This window comes from Corvus cornix, chromosome 9 (assembly GCF_000738735.6).
Source record: "Corvus cornix cornix isolate S_Up_H32 chromosome 9, ASM73873v5, whole genome shotgun sequence".
Taxonomy (NCBI): Eukaryota; Metazoa; Chordata; class Aves; order Passeriformes; family Corvidae; genus Corvus; species Corvus cornix.
Genome location: NC_046339.1, coordinates 3,728,625 through 3,749,631, shown reverse-complemented (window position 1 = coordinate 3,749,631; position 21,007 = coordinate 3,728,625). Strand labels below are relative to the sequence as shown.

The window sequence follows — 21,007 nt, the reverse complement described above, 5'->3', positions numbered from 1 at the left end:
CACTCTAGATGTTCAGAAGCTGTAACTCAGAGTGGTTAAGTGCAGGTGGATTTGGGGGTTCTGAAGGTGTTGCTGCAGGTTGGACTGATGCCAGTGGTAGGTAGGGTGGTCAGTGGGTAGGAAAGGGGCTGCTGGGGTAAAATTCACTGTTTGGAGTTTGGCTGTGGTGGGCAGGAAAGGAGTTGGATATTTTTCTATGTAGCATTGTGTGACTGAGTTACCTGGGGGACTGGGAATCAGGCAAGGATATGGGGGTGAAATGGAGACATTGGGCATTTCCCTGTTAATGGGAATGATGTCAGGATTCCACCTTCGTGTTTTGTCCTAGAGAGTTGGTTGAATCTCTTGCTGGTGCCCAAGGAAGGTCCCAGTGCTGTCACCAAGTCCATCAGTGTGAGGAGGAGGTGTCGGATGCCACCTCCCCATGGCAGGGCCAGCCCAGGTGGGGCAGAGAAGCCCCCCAGGGGAAGGAGGGAGGCTGGCTGTGCAGAGCCCCCTCCTCCACATTTCTCACTGTGCAACAGGATAAAAAATCCACGGCAAAGCCTGGCTTTGGTTTTATCACTTACCTGAGTGAGAGGGATACATCTTTAACTTGGAGTGAGCTGGATCGATACAGAGGTCAGGAGTGTAACAGGCACTAAGGAACATTGTAAAAGAAAACCAAAGCACCAGCACACGTCCTGTCAAAAAAGTAAATGTCAAAATGCTTTCTTGCAAACTTTAATAGAACAGAAAGGAGCCTCCTGTTTGCAAAAGCAGAATCTGGCTCGGTATTTATAGAGGACTGGGGAACAGCTTCCAGAAAAGCTGTTTTTCCTTTATAGACCTGTTCACCCCTGTAAAAGTACAGGTGGGGAGTGCTCCACAAGTTTTCATTTTCTACTTGCAGGATTTAAATTATCTACAAAATTATTGTTCATGTCCTAAAAGCTTGTGTTTCTGTTGTTGAATTTATTCCTGAAAATTGCTGTCCCATGGAGCAAGAATTTATTATTTTTTAACTGGATAATATGACAGCAAGCACATGGATCTTTAAAAAGGTTTCTGAAACAAGACTTAAAGACATAAACCTTGAAGTCCTTATCCTATACCTGGCTGGGAAAAATTCCTCCCAGTGCCAGTGGCCCATAAGCTATGAAAGTTAGATAAATTGATGGCGTTTCACAATAATTTGCCATTACAACGATTGCATTTTTTAGGAAGAGAACACCCCTCTCCAACAAATCATTCAGAATAACATTTTAATTAGTATCTTTAAATAAAATCTTATTAAGTAGATTGATTGCAATAAGGATTCCAATGCAGGAATAATGTGTTGTTTTTGTTTCAATTTTGCTCCCAGTTCCAATTGCCTGATCAAAGAATTTGGGTAAGTTCATTGCTTATATTTTTGATTTAATCACTGTGAAATAAATTGCATAAGAAAAATATAATATGAAAGATAACTTACCACTCAATTACGGAGCATGCCACTCTTTCCTACAGGGTCTTGTAGCTGTAGCAGATAAATATGCTCTTATGTCAAATTGGCTTTATTTTTACGTACCTGATCCTGGTGGTTTTGTTTGGTGAAGGCAATGGGAGCTTTACCTGAGTGAGGGTTGCAGAATGCAATCTTTGTTTATATGTGACTGAAGTTGTTCCAAACGGTTTCCTTCAGAGATTGCAGTGAAATTTTCAGGCTGAAATCTTGTTAGATTGCAATAGTTAATAAATATTTAATCTGCATTAAAATACAGAGCCTCAGAGGATTTAATGTTTGTCTCTCACTTGACTTCGGTGGGAATTAGTCACTTTAATAGCTCTGAAATTTTGAGCCTAATTGCTCATTGCAGTGCTTAAAGCAGAAATAAAACACCCATTTATTTGCTGTGTTTAGGTCAAATTTGTCCTCTGTGTATACTTACATCATCCTCCTTACATGAACAGGAATTGTGCTTTTAGTGAGTGTACTGTGGGATAAATTTGGGCTTTCTCTTCTATTTTTATAAAACCTTGCTTTTAATACATCTAAATTGTTCATGAGAAGAAAAAAAAAAAAAGAACCACAGCAACTGCTTTTGCAGATGCAACTCCAGTAATGCCGTGTTCTGCTCTCGCACTGCTGGCTCCTCAGCTGCAGCACTGAAACCATAAATACTTACCCCAGAGTTTCCCAACCTTTGGGCTTTGGAGGGGAGGGCTGGAGCCAGGAGGCAGTGGCTGGGATCCTGACTCACTCCTGCTCATCTCTCTCACTGCGACCTGGACTCATTTCACCAGGCAAAGCCAGAATTCTGCAAGCCGAGCTCTGAGATCTTCTCGTGCTCCTCCGCACGTGCGTCCCTGCACGGGGCTGCTGCGGGAGCCCCCGGAGGTGCTGCCCCTGCAGATGGGCTCTGAGCCCTGCCCTCTGCTCTGTGCCCTCTTTGGCACACTTCTAGAGCAGTGATGGACCTTTGCTCTGTGTGCACATGTAGATTTTAATCCCACTTTCTTCCTGGGAAGAGCTGGCTTAAGCAGCTGCAAAGATGCTCTGGGAGCCTGAGGTGGAAGGAGCTGAGCAGGCATCGAAGGACTGCTGTGAGCACCCAGAGGTGCCGCAGGAGCTCAGCAAGCAGGAGGTGGGGTTGGATGCCAGACTTGAAGAGAACAGGAAGTGGTTCCCGAATATTTTCTTTGGGCAATTCTGTGTAGGACATGAAGGGGCCGTAGTAGGATTTGTGATTTGGCCCAGGCACCCTTAATCCTCTGCTCTCAGAAAAGCAGCTCTGCTTCAGCAAGTTTGGGAAGTTGAAAAACCCAGTGCAGTCTGTTTCTTCTGATTTCCTTGACTTTGGCTTGGTCCTCAAATTTCCGTCATCCTGCTCCTTTGTGAGTGTATGTCTCCTGGCCATGCTCATGCTATGAGCAGCTCCAGCAGAAATAGATGTTTAAAACGTGAAGGGACTGAGCAGGATGCTGATTCATGGATGAATCTCCACCTTGAGAGATTTGGTTATGTCACACAAGCCTTTCCATCTCAATTCCCAGTTGCATGTGCCATATATTCCAAGATTATTTGAGATTGCTTTTTCTTGTTTGGAAGGTGCCTTATGGTACAAATCAATGGGCAACACCTTCTCTTGAATGGATCAGGAGTAATTTGATGTATTTATTCCATTTTGGTCCCATCAGGAGAAGGTTGCTTAAAGAGGTTCTGTAATTATAGGCAGGCATTATTTGCTTTATGGAGAACCATTGTAAATAATTAAAACAATTTTACAAATAAATGAAAAGGAATTTGGTGAGTGCATTAACAAAGCTTTTATTTTACTGGGCTTATTTTTAGGACATGATCCGTTCTGTTAACTGAGCTTAATCCCCACCAACTACATTCATACAAATCAAGTTATTCTGGAACCAAACTGCAGATCAGCAGGAGTTTCTCGCTACTGCTTCGTAAAGTTCAGCCACGTGTGATGGGTCTCTTGAACATGAATATAACTCAGCCAAGTTCCAGGGCTAGATGTCCAAATACACACAGTTTCAAGACAACATGATTCACAAATTGCAGTTTTTAGAGGCAACATTACAGCTTCAGATGGGAGAGGGAAAAATCATGAGCTTTAGTAGTTGGATTTTGAAGAGTTCCCCAAATAACAGTAGTAAAAATAGAAAGCAAACACTTGAACAGTTTTTTTTCCCATGAGGTCTGGCCATAAAGTCAGTTGTTTTTGTGATAGCAGCAATGAAGGAGTCACGTTTGTAAAACATGAGGTCATGTAATTCATGACATTTTCTGCGAGATTATTTCATATCATCAGGTTATTCTTAAAAAGCAGCAACAGCAAACGTTTGCTTTATTTATGCCACTTTTTCTTGGGTGGGTTAATAAATTTTAAGACAAATGTTCAGGGCCCCTGCTGATGGTATCTTGCCCTCTGAAATGTTTATAAATACTTGTTTTAGCCGATTATGGTAATGTCTGCATTTTTGAGTCGGAGCTGGGGAATTGTGACTGCACATTAGTTTGCGTCAGTCGGAGGTTAATAGCCTCTCAGGGAGGTGGGGGAAAGCTGCTTCCTTTTCCAGACATCTGGACACAGATAGAATCAACAACTCTTATATATGTAAATCAAAAGTTACTGTTCTATATAAAACACTGTCATTCACTGATCGCAGATCAGGAGCGCCCGTGACTTGTCCATAAGGCAATAGCTGTATGTAAAATATGTAATAGGATCTTCTCCCTCTCCTGCCTCCTCGGAGAGCTTTCTCCATGGGCATGGCAATTACACTAATCCCATCCTCGGGGTCAAGCAGTGCTTTTCCCCCCGTGCCCCATTCAGGGATCACCACAGCACTTGGGTGTTGGGTTGGGGTGCAGAACCCCCTGAAAGCACAGCTGGTGGCTTTAGCCATACACCTGCCTCCCTGCTGGTCCCAGGGACTGTCACTGGAGAGATGAGGTGACCATGAGCACCCACCCAACCCCCCAGGACAGACACTCTCACCAACGCCTCTCTCCAGGAGTTTGGTGAACTGAGGACCGGTAGCACCTCCACAACCAACAGAGCTCCTATAGAGGCAGGTCTGGCCTTGCCATCAGCAGTAACAGTGTTTGGAAGGAAGAAGAGCTACTTCAGTTGTGTTTCAGCTGGAAGGGAGACTTGCATTGTGGAAGAAGGAAAGTCATCTCCTGGGTTAATATTTAGTCATTAAAAAAAAAAAGAAGGGGGGGAAAGGGTAACAGAATAGTGTTTTTTACAATCATTGAAGATTACCAGTTGGTGTCACTGGGCCCTGAACTGTGGCATATGTCTGTAAAGGCCATAGGAAGAAGGGGGATCAGGCAGAGAGTGGAGTTTGTGACTGTCTACTGTGAGTAGCCAAATCCAGAGCTGATGATGAAGATTTTGCAGGAGATTCAGAGAAAGCTGAGTCACCAGGATTGAAACGGCAATGAAAGTCAATGTCAGTAAATACCCAATAATACCGAGGGGAAATTGTGACTTTTAACTCCTGTCATTTAGGAAAAAGATCTTGAAGTTGGTAGTCTTATGAAAATATCACCTCCGTGCTTAGCAGAAAGGAATTGAAAACATCATTATGTTATACTGCCTTCAGGTCTTGAATGCAGCTGAAGTTCCTCTCGAAAAGGCCATAGTAGAATTAGAAAAGACACAGAAAAGTGCAACAATGATGATCAGAGGTAGGGAACAGCTTCCATTCAAAAAGTGACTAAGTAGATTTTGATTTTTTCAGCTGGGAAAAAAATGCCCAAGGGAGCTGTGCCCCAGCTCTGTGAGCCCATGAATGGTGAGCAGAACCTGAATGAGGAATGGTTATTCATTAGTGATAACAATACAAAAAAAAAAAAACCACAAAAAATATCAGGCAAGAGGCTTAAAAGGAACAAAAGTGAATATCTTTTCATAGGCACCTAATTAAATTGGTGAACTCTCCTTGACAAAAATATAAACGAGTCTGAAAAGGTTCAGCCAAGTGAATGGGAGCAGCAGCTGATGGACGTTCGATGTTGTAACTGAGATGCAGCCTCCAGTTAATGCTTTTCCACCTCCCTGTGCTGGTGTGTGACAGTGGGGAGATCTGTCCCTTGCCCACCCTCCTGTGTGTCCCCTGGAGCCACTGCTTGGCAGTGGTACCAGCTTCCAAAAACACAAGTTTCCAGTTTACGATTCCTGCTTGATTTTGGTGTCTGAGTTAGTCCTCAATGCAAAACCCCCAGATTTCTTACTGCTCAGCTGGTATTTTGCAAGCAGACTGGTGAGCAGGGGCTGTCTGCCTGCACTGGAGGTGATGGACAGCATGTTGTGATCAGGGCTGCAGGACTTCATGGGCTGTAAAATGCCCCCACAGCCCAGGAACCCATCTCACGATAGGGATTTGCATCCTGAAGGCTCTGAGCACCAACACACTCCAGGACTTCTTAAGAAAATGCCCCAGTTTTGGTTCTTGGGAGCCCTACCTCCAGCAGATAGTGCCAGCTATAATTATCCTGATAGCAGTGGAGTGACAGTGCCTCGGATCAGCAAAGCTGTGAGGCCAAACACTTCCCACTGGTGCTGGTGCAGTTCTTGAAAAACATCAATCATACCAGGTCACCACATAAGTCAGGCTTTAAAAAAAAAAGCAAAACTGGCAAAGCAGCAAGCACAATAGTCATTCCTATGGTGAGAAACATATTTTTAGAAAGAGAGTAATACTTTAAAATAATTGGAAGTGCTCGTGCTTCCTCTGGATGAGGGATTTAAGACTAGGTGCTGATTTCATACCTATTTTGGGACTGATGTAATCCTGGAGGCAGAGTTGGAGGTAGGGCTGATCTGCTTCGCTGTGCATTAAACAAGAGTCTGTCTCAGTTTCTACTCTGCAAAATCCTGGAAATAAGAACTGGAAAAAAAAAATCAGCATGACTAAGCCATTTTAAATGTAAAGGGGAAAATAGTTGCTTTAATATATTACTGGCAGGGACCATGTGCATGAGAAATTGTGATCCAAAAATGATTTAAACCCACTAGATAATGAAATGGACTTGAATATTAAATATACATAAATAAAACATTTATTATACTTCTCAGTACCCTTATTATTCTTCGCCATAAATATGTGATACCATAACCCATGCACTGTCATGTCACTGCTAATCAGCCCGAAGGCCAAAGGGCATTTTTCATTCAAACCATTTATTTTCAGCAGTTGTAAAATAGATGAGTGAATTTTTGTGGGGAACAATTAGAAGAAATTAAAGGCAGTGGGACGAGTACTTTGAAAGCTTTAAGAATCAATTCCAACTAAAGGAGAAGATGAAGTCGTATAAAAAGAAATATATGGTAATGTTGAGGTGTATGGGTTGATAATGACATCTTGGTGCCGAGATAGAATTACCTCCTCTCCCAGCAGCATCATCATTACATATCTCATGCCTGTGATCAGTACACGTCAAAATCCTTCATATTGACAAATGTGCTGTCCACTTGCATCTGTGGAGAATGTTTTAGCAGCTGAGTGATTATGAATCAAACCCCAGAGCTTACAGCCCTTACTGCCTTGCAATGCTTTCACATTTGTTGCCTGACAAGTAAATGTATCTTGACTTCCCTCTGAGATTTTTTATTTTTTTCCACCGTGTTTGATGAAAGACATTTGGCAAATTGGCAGTGGTACCCTGTACGTTGCAATTTGTACTCAGCATTAGGAATCTGAGCATGAAATGAGAGGGCAGGCTACAGGCTAAAGGGAAAAAAACAAGGCAGCCCAAAGGCAGAGCTAACCAGCATGGAAATAGTCATTCCAGGAGACAATCATGTCGTTCTGCCAGTGAAAATAAATAAACCTGCAAAAAATGCCCAGTTCTTCCAAATAAAATTTCAGTTTTACAACAATCAGAGCAACCTCTTATGGATTTTGAAGAACAGTCTGTGGAGGTGTTCCAGCTGAGAAGGGTTCAGCATCTTGTCTTTCATATAATTTGCTTCTTCATCACAAGCAAGATCTTGCACAGGGCTCATGCTGTGGGTTTTGTGCTCGGTAGGTGAGAGCTTGGCTTTCTTTCATTTGTTTGTGGTGTTATGGAGAGGTGGATGGTTATTCTCACCTGTCAGTAGGCTCAGCAGCATTCTTGAACTCTTCAAGTGGCAATGTTTGAGGTTTTGGAGGGGCTTTCCTTGGTCTGTTCCAGACACCTTAAAGGAAACTGTTCTCCAGAAATTATTTAATCCCCACTCCCTGCAAATTGCAGACAGCTAATCAAGAGTGGAAACATCCCAAAGCACAAAGGGTTTACAAGCAACTAAAGGTAGAGCAGGAATATTAAGAGGTGAAAAAATAGGATAGACATCTAACAGGCAACGTGAATACAGAGCACCAAACCCACCAAAGCTTAATTTCTTCTGTGTTTACCTAATGGTCTTTGGCTGTGATGGGCTAGAACACTGGGCTTGATGGTTGGATGTGGCTGGGACATTGATGGAGCCTCTTTGGAACTGGATTGTTGCAGCCCTTGGTTGAGCTAGAGTGTTCATAATCTTTCCACTGTGATAAGTGTCCTCTGCAAGTCCTTAAAAAAAACAAACAAACAAACAAAAAAATCCAAACCAAAAAACTAGACATTCAGTTATTATTTCTGTTCATTTGGTAAAAAATGTTCAATGATTTCTGTAGATGGGATGCATAGACTTGTAGGCACACAACCACAGAGCATGACTACAAAACCTGGAATTTTGTAGAAGCTGGGGCTTAAAAGTAAGAAGAAATGAACACTGGCTGATTATTACCCTCATGCCCCATAATTTTTGAGACTGCAGCTCTACACTGGCCTTTTCCCCTTTTTTCCTTTCACTTACCAGTGGATGTTCTTGTATTTTGGGTTCCCGGTGGGGGCAGAAATCCGAGGGGGTGTTTACCTTGGTGGGCTCTGTGCTCTCTCCTGCTGCAGGTGTCAGCTATAGAGAACATGGCTGAAAAGCTGGAGAGCTTCAGCGCCCTGAAGCCGGAGGCCAGCGAGCTGATCCAGTCGGTGCCGTCCATGTTCAACTTCCGCGCGCCGCCCAGCGCCCTCCCCGAGACCCTGCTGCGCAAGGGCAAGGAGCGCTACACCTGCAGGTAGCCCCAGGGCCACCCCACGCTGCCCTCCCCAAGCCCCCCCCCTGCTCAGACATCCCACAGCGAGCCTTTCAGGCCTCTCCGTGCCCAACGTGGAAAGCGTTTCCCTTTGGGGTTCCTATTTATTACATTATTGGTGTTACGAAGCAAAGAGCTCTCCCTGTATCGTAGCAGCTTGATAAATGAGGTGCAAACTGTTACATAAACAATTCCTTTTTTTCCAAATTTTCTCATCACTTTCATATATAAAAGTGTGCTTTCATTATTGATTTTTTTGATCGTAAACTACAGACGTGTTTTCTCTCAGGCTTCTGGTTTTAATATCCAAAGGGATCAGTGATAAAATACATGACTTATTAGGACTTGTGTGTACAGACTTAAAAAAAAAGCCCACAATGAAGATAGTCATTGAATATGCACCCAAAATGAATGGGAGCTTTGTCAAGGAGAGTGGAATTAGCTGTGTGGGTATTTTGAAGGCTTATACATCACGTTGTGAAAAAATAAATGGGATGTTAAAAGTGAAGGGATGCAATCTTCAAAGTCATCATGTGGAGCAGCCACCACCCTCATTCACTTAAGAGAGCACTGTGTGTGTGCTCTGCCCTCATGCAAAAATGGGCTCAATGTCCTTAACAGCATGGGCCAATTATAAACTGAATATTAATGTGTTGCTTGAACAAAGGGGGAGAACTCACGATAATTTTTTTTTTTTTTTGTTGGCCATTATTTTTCCTGTGACATACTATTGAGTTTGGAGAATGGTTTTTAAATTGCACTGTTTAGGTCTCTATATCATCTCCAGGACGTGCAGGCATTTGACACTGGCATATCGGTTTATCTGATCTTTTTGAAAACATGTCACCTTCTTTCAAGACATGTTGTTATAGAAACATACCTTGATGGATTAGGTCTTTGAGTCTTGTCTGCTCTGATCCTATTCAATGCACAGAACGGTGTCACATTTGCTGACACGTAGAATTGGTTGAAAGGTTTGAAATTTGCTTACACAGAGGCAGAAATCCAAGGCTTTAATAACAGATTCTCTTGATTCCAAATCTGAATGATGCTGATAATCACCCAGTGGGCTTAGAACCTTGGGGTGATCTTTAAAACTGGTTTTTCATATACCCCCTTACGTCTGCACAAGCAAAGCTGGTTGGTGCCAGCAGTTCCAGTCCCACTCTTGTGTGTGTTGATCCCTTATATTTGCTGAATGCTTTTCTTGAGATGTTGTTGCACCAAAGCAATGCCAGTAGGACCATATAGTGATGATTCCAATTGGGCTGTACGAAGCCACTGACGGTTGTGTTGTCTCATCGAACATTTTCTTATCACAGATACTGTGGCAAGATTTTCCCAAGATCTGCAAACCTGACCCGTCACCTGAGGACGCACACTGGAGAGCAGCCCTATAGGTACCACACCCCTCACCCCTGTCTGTGCTGTGGTCAAGCTTTGAGGTCCCTTCCAGTGGAGATGTTTTCTGTGATTCTGTGAATAAAGCTGGGGAATTCAACATCCTTGCTGGACCAGCTCCAGCCCTTCCTCCTTAGCTTTGGACCCACCGTTGCATTTTGGTCTCAGAGTTTTGTGCATTAGGTGCTGATCCTCGGTGTTGAAGATGCAGAAAGGGGGAAGGTTTAGGTCTTAGTGAAATTCTTTTGGCTGGGGCAGCTTCCCAGCACAATCCCCAGGTTTGCCTTTGCTGGCAGCAGGGCTGGCACTGCTGAACCAGTGTGATTGAGTGCTCAGTAGGGCCCTTGGATGTATTTTCCCTTGCAAGAATGCTTTTTTCTTGGAGTTCTGCGGTGTTATTTGCAGCCTAAAATTGGGTGATTTGTCAGTCATCTGATCACTGAAAGATCCCGGTTGCAAAGGCGTTACTGTATTTATTTGTTCCCTGCCTGATCTGGATTCTTTCTGAGATCTGCTTAACCAAAACCCATGTGGGTGTACTCTCCTGTTGATAAGAATGTGTGTGTGTTACTGAATCCAGGACAGTCACATGCAGAAATGTGTATAAAGCTTCACCTTATTGAAAATGAAAGGCTAATTTAAACTGGAAAGAGGCCAGTTCATGTTCCAGTAAAACAAATGCACAGATTTCTGCATTTTATGAGCTGTAAAGAGCAGAGTAAGCTCATTGTTTGTGAGGAAACAATATGTTTTTTGCATCTAGTCTCTTTGGGAAATGAGATTCACATCTAATTTTATTGTAGGAAGGTCTTGATGTATATTATACCCGTCCACTGCATAAAAGCCACAAGCAATTAGTAGCATAATGGGTGATTTCAGCACTAAAAAAAATTTGACATCATTGACAAGCGTAAGAGAGGCACAGGAGAAGTAAAAGATTGAAAAACTGAAGTGGTGAAGACTCTTGGCTAGTTGCCAGCCAGAGAATTTGGAATAGTTATAGTATGACTTAGTAATGGCTTAAAGAGCAATACAGTAAAGGCTTTAGGGACTCCAAATCGCTACACAGTATGAAAATTGATGCCTCTGGTACCAGAGTGATAGACTAAACTACTCACATTGGCACAGTATTAAAGGTTGGGATTGTTTATTGCTGGTTTTTGCAAGATAACCAAATTTCCTCTGGGATTAGCAATCAAGCAAGCTAATTCCTCGAGAAAAGATTTAATCACAGAGTATAATTTAGAATAGGAAAAGAAATAGCCCTTTTTACCTTATTTGAGCATTAGAAGAGATCTGTTTCATGTTTTTTCCAAAAGTGTTTAATTGTGTTGTATTGGCAGCACATGAAACAATAGAGTTATTGCTCTACTGTTTTCAAACTTCCCAACTTTGCATGCAACAATTTTAAAAACATGGGACTCAATTACCATAGCTAATTTGATGCCATTAGCTCAGAAATATTATGCTTATTCCTAGAGGCAGTATTTAAAATATAAAGTCTAATGTGAATTAAAGCTGAAAACCCCAACATAGAAGTTATGTCTCCATTCCAAGAGCACAGGTCTCCAGTTAGTCAGCCAAAATTTGTCTATTTCAGAGAGGATTGTGCCTCAGTAGGGAACAAAGAACTGTGGTTGGGTGCTGAGACTGAGCCCAGAAGGCTCTTCATGTATCGTAGGATAAATCTTATGTATCCAGCTATTAACAAACTCTTTCCTACCCACTTGTTTTGGTTTTTTTTTAGATGCAAATACTGTGACAGATCCTTTAGCATATCCTCTAACCTGCAGAGACATGTGCGTAACATCCACAATAAAGAGAAGCCATTCAAGTGTCACTTGTGTGACAGGTGTTTTGGTCAACAAACCAATCTTGACAGACATCTAAAAAAGCACGAGAACGGGAACATGTCTGGTATGTTATGTCTTTTCCCTCCTGTCTTTTCCCTCCCCAGCCTGCCCCATGTCCCATGTGCAGGGACTGCCCATTCCCTGTCAGCGCTGCCGAGTGTCCACAGGCACATGCTGCTCCGACGGGTGGGGGGTTGCAAAATATGTAAGTGCCTAAGCTCTGCTGACATTGAAAGTGCTTTGAAAATCCCAGCATAAACCCTCCCCTTGTATAACTTAAGACCACTGGAAGATGTCTTTTCTTTTGGTTTTCATTAAGCCAACCCATAGCGTTTTGAGAACAGACTGGGAAAATTGGTTTAATCCCATCTCCGCAATCCCTTGGCTCTCAATAGGAGTCCTAGATTTAGAGTCTCAGGGGGCTCTCTAAAAGATTTTCCTGGCACCTTCTGAAATATTCCCACTGTCAGGAGCTGAAAAGCTCTGGCTGTTATGGAGCTAATGGTGCCTCTCAAACCCCAAAGCAAATTGGTCACCACACAGCAGCAGCACAGGCAGTGGCAGGAGGGGATGTCATTGGGCTGGTTTGGGTATCTGCAGGGTTTAATGAAAACCCTCTCTGCAGTCCTTTCAGTCTGCATTTTGCCTCACTGGAAATAACCAGGGGCATGCAGTGAATGCAGAGCTGTCCCTTCTCCAGCGCTAAAAGAAAGGCGTCTGACACTGGTTTCTCAGTGCTAATGAATCTGGGTGATTATGTCAATGACTACTCCATATTTTGAATAAATCTGCATAATTAATAGATAAAAATTAAGTTCTGTTTGCTCAGTTCAGCCATTGGTCTAAGAAAGACAGTTATCAATGAACAATCTTGGAATCACAGGGAACAAGAGGGAGATGTTGAAATAGAGACATGGCAAAAGTGATGATAAACCATGGAAAGGGGCACCCAGCATGCAACCAGTTGTTTTTGCTGGAAATCATCCTTGCCCGTGAATAATTACTGATTACTGGTTTTATGGCCAAAAGCTGATGGTTCACACTGACCAACTTTCTGGCTCTCACCCATTTTTTAACCAGAGTTTCAATTTAATTTTGATTTAAATGGTTAAATATAGAAAATGTAAAGGACCAGCAACAGACATCGTATGTTTTGCTTTAAGGTACTGCAACGTCTTCACCTCACTCAGAACTGGAAAGCACAGGGGCAATCCTAGATGACAAGGAAGACTCTTACTTCACAGAAATTAGGAATTTTATTGGAAACAGCAACCACAACAATCAATCCCCCCGAAACTCAGAGGAGAGGTGAGTTGTGTCTGATCTGCCTTCAAAAGGTGCCTACTTCTCCTTTTCCAGGTCTGCAGACCTGATAGTTCACTTTTGATTATGTCTGGAGCCAGAGTTATTTTAGAATCTGGCTGCTTCAGTGGCCACCTTGGTGTCTTAGGAATAGAAATGTGTTGATTCCCTCCCCACTGTGTATGAAGATGTTCCAAGTGGCAGATGCTGGACAAGAGATTCCATCTGTGAACACATTTCTTCTTGTATCTGGAGCTCTCAGTTTCAGGCTCCCACCATTGATTTAAGTTTGCTGAAAAATTCCTTCTCTTTACATTCACAGTAGAGCAGGTGAATTCTACATCCTGTGGCTAAATGTATGGAGCCGTAGGATTTAAGTGCAATTTAAATGTGTAATCAATAAAGTAGACCAAGCTGAACGTCCTTTCCCGTAAGTAACTCAATCCCAAGAAAGATGCTGAGTAGCCAAAAGCCCGTGAGGCTGCGGGTGGGCGTTGGGAGTCCACAGTGCTCCAGCATGTGAGAGAGCTTTTTCTACTAAGATTTATTAAGTATATGGGTGTTTGAATTCTTCTGAACTAACAGAAGAGAGACCACTTTTAAATATTTTCAGTTAATAAAAGTACAGCTAAGCAGAAAAGGCTGTAGGATGGAGCCCCACATATTTCTTTGGGATTGGTGTTGCATTATGCATTATTTTCCCTTTTGAATTGGCATTACATTATCAAAATCAAAAAATTCTTACTGCTGGTGACAAACTTTGCTGTCTCCTCAATTTCTAGATGCCTTTGTGAAGGGATAAAAAGGGTGGACACAACACAATTTCCACAAAAGTATTGGATTAAGTGATTACATGCATATTCAAATTTCATTCCATCTTGATTGGCAATGAGGGCTTGGGATTTTTAACTTGCACATCTGGTCTCAACATGTCCTCTGACAGGAAGTCAGCAAAGTGGAAAGGTTGCTGGGTTGTGCAGTGTTTCCTTTCTAAATTTGGCACTTCAGACTGCTCTTGACGGATATTTTATCCCTGGCAAATTGCTGCATTTGAAAGCATAATTAGAGAATCTGTTTTCTTAATCACATGGCTTTTGTTACTTTGGTTGTAGTCCATCTCCCTTTCATTCCTAGCAGCCTCAATTGAGCATAACAAGCAAGTTAGCAGCCCAAACTGCACTCAACAATTTCTTATTTCTGCCTATTTAAATAAAAGATGATAAGGAGATATTTCTCTGATGATCTTAGAGGGAGGTGGCTGCTTCAGCCCTCCCTGTTCTGCACAACCTCAGATTTTTTGATACTGCTCTAAAGACAGACTGTTCCCTTGAGCATTTTTTTCAATGCAATGCTAAACTCATGGCAGTCAGCTGGAATTTGCTTGGAAAACAGATGAAACTCTAATATGTTTAGGAAAATGATGCTGTTATTGTGGCAGAAACAAGCTTTGCTCCTCAGAAACTCCATCTGTTACAGCAGAAAGTCAAATGTTAAATACCAACAAGGCTGAGAGCTCACCTTATCTTGCTCCACCATTGGGTATATCCCATATTGTCCCACACAGTTTGAAGCACACGGAGTCTAAAGCAAACTGCGTGCGGACAATAAGGTTTCCATTTTTATAACTGTATTCCTGGAAGAGTTAAGGACCTTTTGCACAATGAGAACAATAGATGAATCAAGGCCTCTGTGCTACGTGACGTGGTGGGGGCAGATTCAGTGGTAGCATGAATTTTGGCGGGGGGCTCCACTGGGTGCAGCTCATTCACATCCCTGTGTCTGTGGTTGGGCATTCGTTGGCGCTGCGGTGCCAAATTTCTTTACTTCGTATTTGATATGATGGACACAATGCAGCTCCAGATGCTCTGAATCCTACAGGGTTGAGACCATTACCAAACAGCCCCTGCTTCAGCGTGGGTATTATGTCCTTGATAAAAATCCTGTAGGAAGTAGTTAAGAGAAGTCATTGTCTGAGAGCAAAGGGCAGCGTAATAACAGCGCGTAGACCAAATGGTTTTCCATGTGGGTATTGCTGTAATTACTCATTTAATAAGAATAAATACACTTAAATTGCCATATGACCTTTCTTTTCATTGCTTTTTACCCTTCAAATCAGTCAATAACCCAGTTCAGCACGGAGGCGATATTGCAGACCACTCTTCAGGTCTCCAGCTGAAGTCTCTTAGGTTCCCATGTAGGAAATCCATACATTCAGTGAAGCAGTATGGCTTCCAAAGGGAGGGTAGTGTGCTAAATTAATTATGCATGTAATTTTGACTTTAAAACTCTGAACGCAATATTGGATGTCATTTTTGTTAAAAATGCCAGATCCGATTTTTAGAGTTTCTTGGCCCCTACAGCTTCTGTTAAAAGGCAGTGAGTTGTTTTGCCCAGACTACATGTATGATTGGAAACTTGAGATGTAATAATGCATGAGAAAATCTGGAATGGTTATCTGAACATGCCTCTGTTAGAACAGTAGTTTTAGCAGGATAACAGGAAAATCCCATGGTGATGGTGCTGTAACGTCCCACTGATTTCTGAGTGCAATTTTCTCCAGTGCTAATTTTCTGTGAAGCTAAGCAAGATATGAAATACAGAAATCACTTTATTCTGCTGGGACAGATGCTTTTCAGATCTGTCTCCAAGAGTCTGCCGATGAGGAGCTTTCATATCTGATTTGTGTTTATAGCTTGGGTTTGTTTTGGTACTTTCAGAATGAATGGCAGCCACTTTAAGGATGAAAAAGCCATGGTAGCCAGCCAGAACTCGGATCTGTTGGATGATGAGGAGGCAGAAGATGAAGTAATGATGGATGAAGAAGACGAAGAGAGTGAAATGGCAGGGAAAGCAGTGAAAGAGCCCGTGACAAGTGACATGCATGAGGGCACTCCCGAGGAGGATTATGAGGAAACAAGTACTTTGGACATGAACTGCAAAGCTTCCCCTGGCAGGTTGGTTCCTTCCGAGTATTGGTGTGCCCGATAGGCGGAATAAAAACAATAAACCATACAAGAGTGCCAGCACCAAACCGGTGCCGTGGGAACCGGTCCGGAGCAGCTGCTTCCCACTTACAATAGCAACGTGCGTCTGTGTTTGGGTCAACACCAGCCCTGCTTTCAGCCTCTTCATGCAGTCTGGAGCCCTTGATAGCAAAATTGACTGTGCTTGGGGAGCTATTGTGAGGTTCTGGGTGAGACAGGAAGCAGGGTGAGACAGTTCCATGGGAGAGACGTTATCTGCTCCGTGGACCGTCCTGCATCTCTCATAATGGCCTTGCGGAAGGCTGTGGAGACACCATGAGAGAGACAAACTCCCTCCCCCACTCAACTGCCCTTTCTTTAGAACAGAAAAGGGAATTCTTTTTATTTCAGGATCACCACTCCATAAGGCAAGGTGGCTTATTAAAGTGAAAAAGGGAGAAATTGCTCAGATGTGTAAATCTGAGAAGATGAGGGAATGCAGAGAGGGTTATTTAATTAAAACCTCCTTGGTGTTTTTGTAGGTATAAAGAAGAGGAGTATAATAAGACTGGACTTTCGGCTTTGGACCACATAAGGCACTTCACAGATAGCCTCAAAATGAGGAAAATGGAAGAAAATCAATACAGTGAAGCTGAATTGGCAGCTTTCAATGCTTCCCAGCTGCCAGAGGACCTCAAGCAACCATTGTACAGGAAATCCAAATCCCAGGTAAAAGCTTAACTCGGTTAAAATGTTATTGTCACCAAATACCCACAGGATTAAGCTGTTAGTGTGTGGCAGGCAGGGTTGTTCCAGCTTTGTCAGACAGGGCTGTTCTCCATGTCCATAAACCTCAGCCTGACCTGACATCCCACTGCACCCCAGAGACATGATAGGGTGCTCTGGTCCCTGAGAACGGAGGATTTCCATACTTTTTTCTTACTTTTTTTGCTATTTTTGTTCTGCCTGGTGGCCACAGAAATGCCATGGTAAGAACTAGTCCCACTCTGCTGACACTGATGCTGTGGAGTTTATCTGCAGCCTCACAGGGATGTGACTTGATCTTCTGGCTGGCTTAGCTTTTTGGCATTTTTTTCCAGACTGTTGGATGGTACCACCTCTAGGTCCTCAGCATGTTTTACAAACAGCAATAACTGAAATGGTATCCTCATGCTATTTCTTGCAGTTTTCTAAACAATAATTAATTAAAATGGGGTTTTTTAGCCCCTTTGAAAGATTCCTGTTTTAAAAACTGCAGAATATGCATGTATGAAAGGTCAGCAAAGGATACTGTTATATTTGGTGAAATACAGGACGAGACAAGGGATAATATGATTCCTCCGCGTCTTGAAAAGAGCCTCCTGTGCCAAGAGTCTGAAGGCAAAGGAGACTTTGGGACCTTGTCTACTATCAAAGGTTTCTCTGAGCTTTGTAAAACCAGATGAAAGCAGAAATTATTATTACTGCTAGTGAGTCAAAAGTGTTAGTGAAAGGGTTGACAGTGGTTTCACCTAAAGCATTTTGCTGGGTTTTTTTTAACTAAGTTGAGACCAGTGGCTGTAGCCTGACTGCTGCCCTGACCACACAGGGGTGGCACGGGTCCAAGCTCAGAACCCCGCCACGGGAGCGTGACCTCTTTGTCCTTCTTCTGTCCCTGTGCAGGCCTATGCCATGATGCTGTCTCTCTCCGACAAGGACTCCCTTCATTCTGCATCCCACAGTTCTCCCAACATGTGGCACAGTATGGCGAGAGCCGCCGCGGAATCCAGCGCCATCCAGTCCATCAGTCACGTATGACAGTGCGGAGTCTTACCGAGGATGGGACCAAGTCCAAACCAGTAGCATGGCTCTTTCATATATGACTATTTAAAAGACTGCTGAGCAGAATGCCTTATAAATCTGCAGGGTCACTCATTTAAAGTCCGGTGACCTTAAACTGAATAATTTTAAAAAAGAAAGAAACTATTTATTCTCAATATTTTGTTTTGCACAGCAAAGGCAGCTGCTGACTTCTGGAGGATCAATGCGACTTAAAAAAAAAACAAAAAAAAAGGTTTCAGTGGATTATGTAAACGGGGCTGGGAAAAAGTGTCTTCCAGTTCACCCGGCTTTGAGGGGCAGGGGCAGAAGGGTTAAGACTGCATTGATACACACATGGGCACTCCTTTAAAGTAGGAACTGAATTGATTTTCTTTTTGTATAAGATAGTTTGACACAGGATTGGGAACAGTTGCTTTTATGTACAAATCTCTTCATTAAAGCTTTATGCATTTTAGCCCTTCGAAGAAAGAAAATAGTTCTATCAAATGCACACTATCCATTGTAAATGTAGAATGAAGTAACAGGGAATATTTTGTTCTCTCCGTAATTCTTTTGCCTTCTCAACTGCATTGTTAAAAAAAAAGGAAAAACAAGGAGAAAAAAATGACAGAAAAAGAAAGAACTCTGAGAAACAATACATAAGAGGCTTGTGTATATTGTAAACTATGAATGTTCACTACTCCAAGAAGCTAAATCATCCAGATAAATCCGTGAAAGCACCACGTTCATTGACAACACCACTAGTTCGAATCATTGTAAGGAGATTTTTAATTTTCGACAATCATGTCACTATTTTGTTGTATTGTTTCCTTTCCCCTTACCCTCTTAATTTCTCCTTTGTGTTGTGTGTACTATGTATTTATTTGTTGGCAAACGATTGTTTGTTGATTACAATAGCACTGTTCCTGTAACAAACAGCACTGCTCCAGTCCCCCACTGCGTTACGATGTAAGGCACCCATGTACTTCCAAAAAAGTGAGGTGAACTGATCTGTGTATATGGGAGTGCAAAACAGTGTTTGAAATTTTCTTACATTCCTCTTTTATTTTTTTGCCTTTTAATGAACTAAATAACTAATAGATGCGACTTAGTTTTGTTCAGTTTTTTTTTTTGTAATACAGTAAATTGATTCGATTGTATAAACAGTTATAATTTCTTCATGAAAGCATGATTCTTCTGATTAAAAAAACTGTACCCAATATTTTATGCTGGTTGTCTGCGAGCTTGTGTGATGTTATGTTCATGTTAATCCTATTTGTAAGATGAAGTGTTCCAAATTTATGTTTTAAAAAAATAAATAAATAACGGAAGGTATTCAGTTATTTTTGGGGTTTTTTTTTGCCTTTAGTGAGGGACCAGATTTATTTTTCTTTTTGTTTATAATCTCATTTTGAAATAATCGGCAAGTTGAGGTACTTTCTTTAAATGCTTTGTACAATGTAACTGTTACGCATTTCAGTACATTACTATGGGAGGATCAACTTAAAAAAAATAATAAAGGACTACAAAACTGAAGGGATCTATTTCCTTTTGTCTTGGTTTTGTCTGAGTCGGGGCAAAAAAGGCACATTTCCTCTGCAGTCTGGGGAGCAAAGATGGATCTGTGGGGTCGTGAGGGCAACCAGAGGATGAGGCACTGGGAGGTGTCTTGGACTTGGCCATGAAATGTGGGACACGAGCCAGAGCCTCTCAATAGACCGACTGTTGGAGGGGTTTAGTTAAGTCCTTTAAGTTTCCAAACACTACCTTGGAAAAGAGGGATATTTCGGTCATTTCACAGAAGAGGTTGGTGCAGTGTCACCTTCAAAGGCATTTGTGGAGCCCTGAGTTTGAGCTTTGCCCGCCTGCTGCTTGTGGGGACAACGCTGGAAAGCACTGGCTTGGCTGGTGCATAGTGAAATATTCACTCACCAGAGTGATCAAAATCCATGGCTGAGAAGCTAAATGAGTGTCCAGCTGCAAAAAATGAGGCTTCTAGAGTCTAAAAGGAAAAAAAGAAAGCATTTTAGTTTGTGTTTGTTGTACCTGTCCAGCATATTTGGGGAATGATCCTTTGTCCTCCTCTTGAATATCAATGGTGGTGATAATTCAGATCCTTTTTGTTCGCTTCAGAGGTCACAGACTCACTGATAAGAATCCATCCCCTATTGGATAAAAAAGTGGGTTTAGTGTCACAGTGTGCACAGTTAGCTGTTGTGTATCTGTTATTAGATAATATTGACTACAAACCTGAATACCTTTCCTTCTGATGGCTTGTCTTAAACTGAAATTTTCAATTTCATGATAAAAACTGTCAGCAGCAGTAACCTTGAGAAAAAAGCGATTGTGACAAGTTTGGGTCACTAGAAACCCTTGATGTGTTGTCTAGGAGGAATTTGCCTTCACAGAAACATACTGAGCCAGTTTTGACAGTGTTGTATTGAATTGTATCTAACCCTTAACTCCACAAATATCATCACAAATATCATCCATCTCATTCCAAATGAATGCCATGAGAGCTGTGAGACCAATTCCTCTGGTCAGGTGATGCCAGACCCCATAAAAAGACTGTGTCCATGTTTCCATGGATCTACCAGTCCATGGTATCATCTCTGTGGCTTTTCCTAAATCAAGTATCTCCAGTTTTTTAGATATTCACCCCTGTCTCTCTGTGTCCAATGTTATTTTAGAAGTTGTCTGGTATTGACAGGACATGAACTGACTTGCAAAAAAGAGTTAAGTCTGGGGAGTATTTCAGAGTCTCAGGGGCTCTGTGGTGTGACTTGAAGTGTTCCAAACACAGCTGATTTACCGGAAGGTGATCACCTGACCAAAATCTCTAACTCAGATGAATAAAATGAATCACTGAGAACGGTGACTACACCCAAATTGGCACATTTTGCCTTTTTATAAATGCAGGCTTCCTTCCCTGCCTCAAATACTGCTTCTTACTGAAAATCTTTCACCTCAAAGGACAGTGCTCAAATTACACCACTGCCATTTGCTCACAGGTAACTTGGACACTTTTCTCCCACTTCTCATCACTTTCCTTGAAAATTTTGGGGTTTATGACTCATACTA

The 21,007-nt window shown here is 42.2% G+C and overlaps 1 protein-coding gene across 7 annotated transcripts in view; it reads left to right on the top strand.

Annotated features, from left to right (window-relative positions):
* The window catches only part of MECOM (MDS1 and EVI1 complex locus), a 327,724-nt gene extending 308,254 nt beyond the window's left edge, over positions 1-19,470 (top strand). For 6 of the 7 annotated variants that reach the window (XM_039557123.1, XM_039557119.1, XM_039557122.1 and 3 more), the window contains 7 exons: positions 8,423-8,589; positions 9,930-10,007; positions 11,756-11,925; positions 13,025-13,169; positions 15,881-16,117; positions 16,669-16,855; positions 17,789-19,470. In XM_039557123.1, the coding sequence (XP_039413057.1) occupies positions 8,423-8,589; positions 9,930-10,007; positions 11,756-11,925; positions 13,025-13,169; positions 15,881-16,117; positions 16,669-16,855; positions 17,789-17,923 (1,119 nt within the window). In that variant the 3' untranslated portion in view covers positions 17,924-19,470. Of the gene's footprint in view, positions 1-1,345; positions 1,373-8,422; positions 8,590-9,929; positions 10,008-11,755; positions 11,926-13,024; positions 13,170-15,880; positions 16,118-16,668; positions 16,856-17,788 lie in introns of all 7 variants that reach the window. The other variant, XM_039557124.1, reaches the window with a different exon arrangement.
* Positions 19,471-21,007: the final 1,537 nt, after the last annotated feature.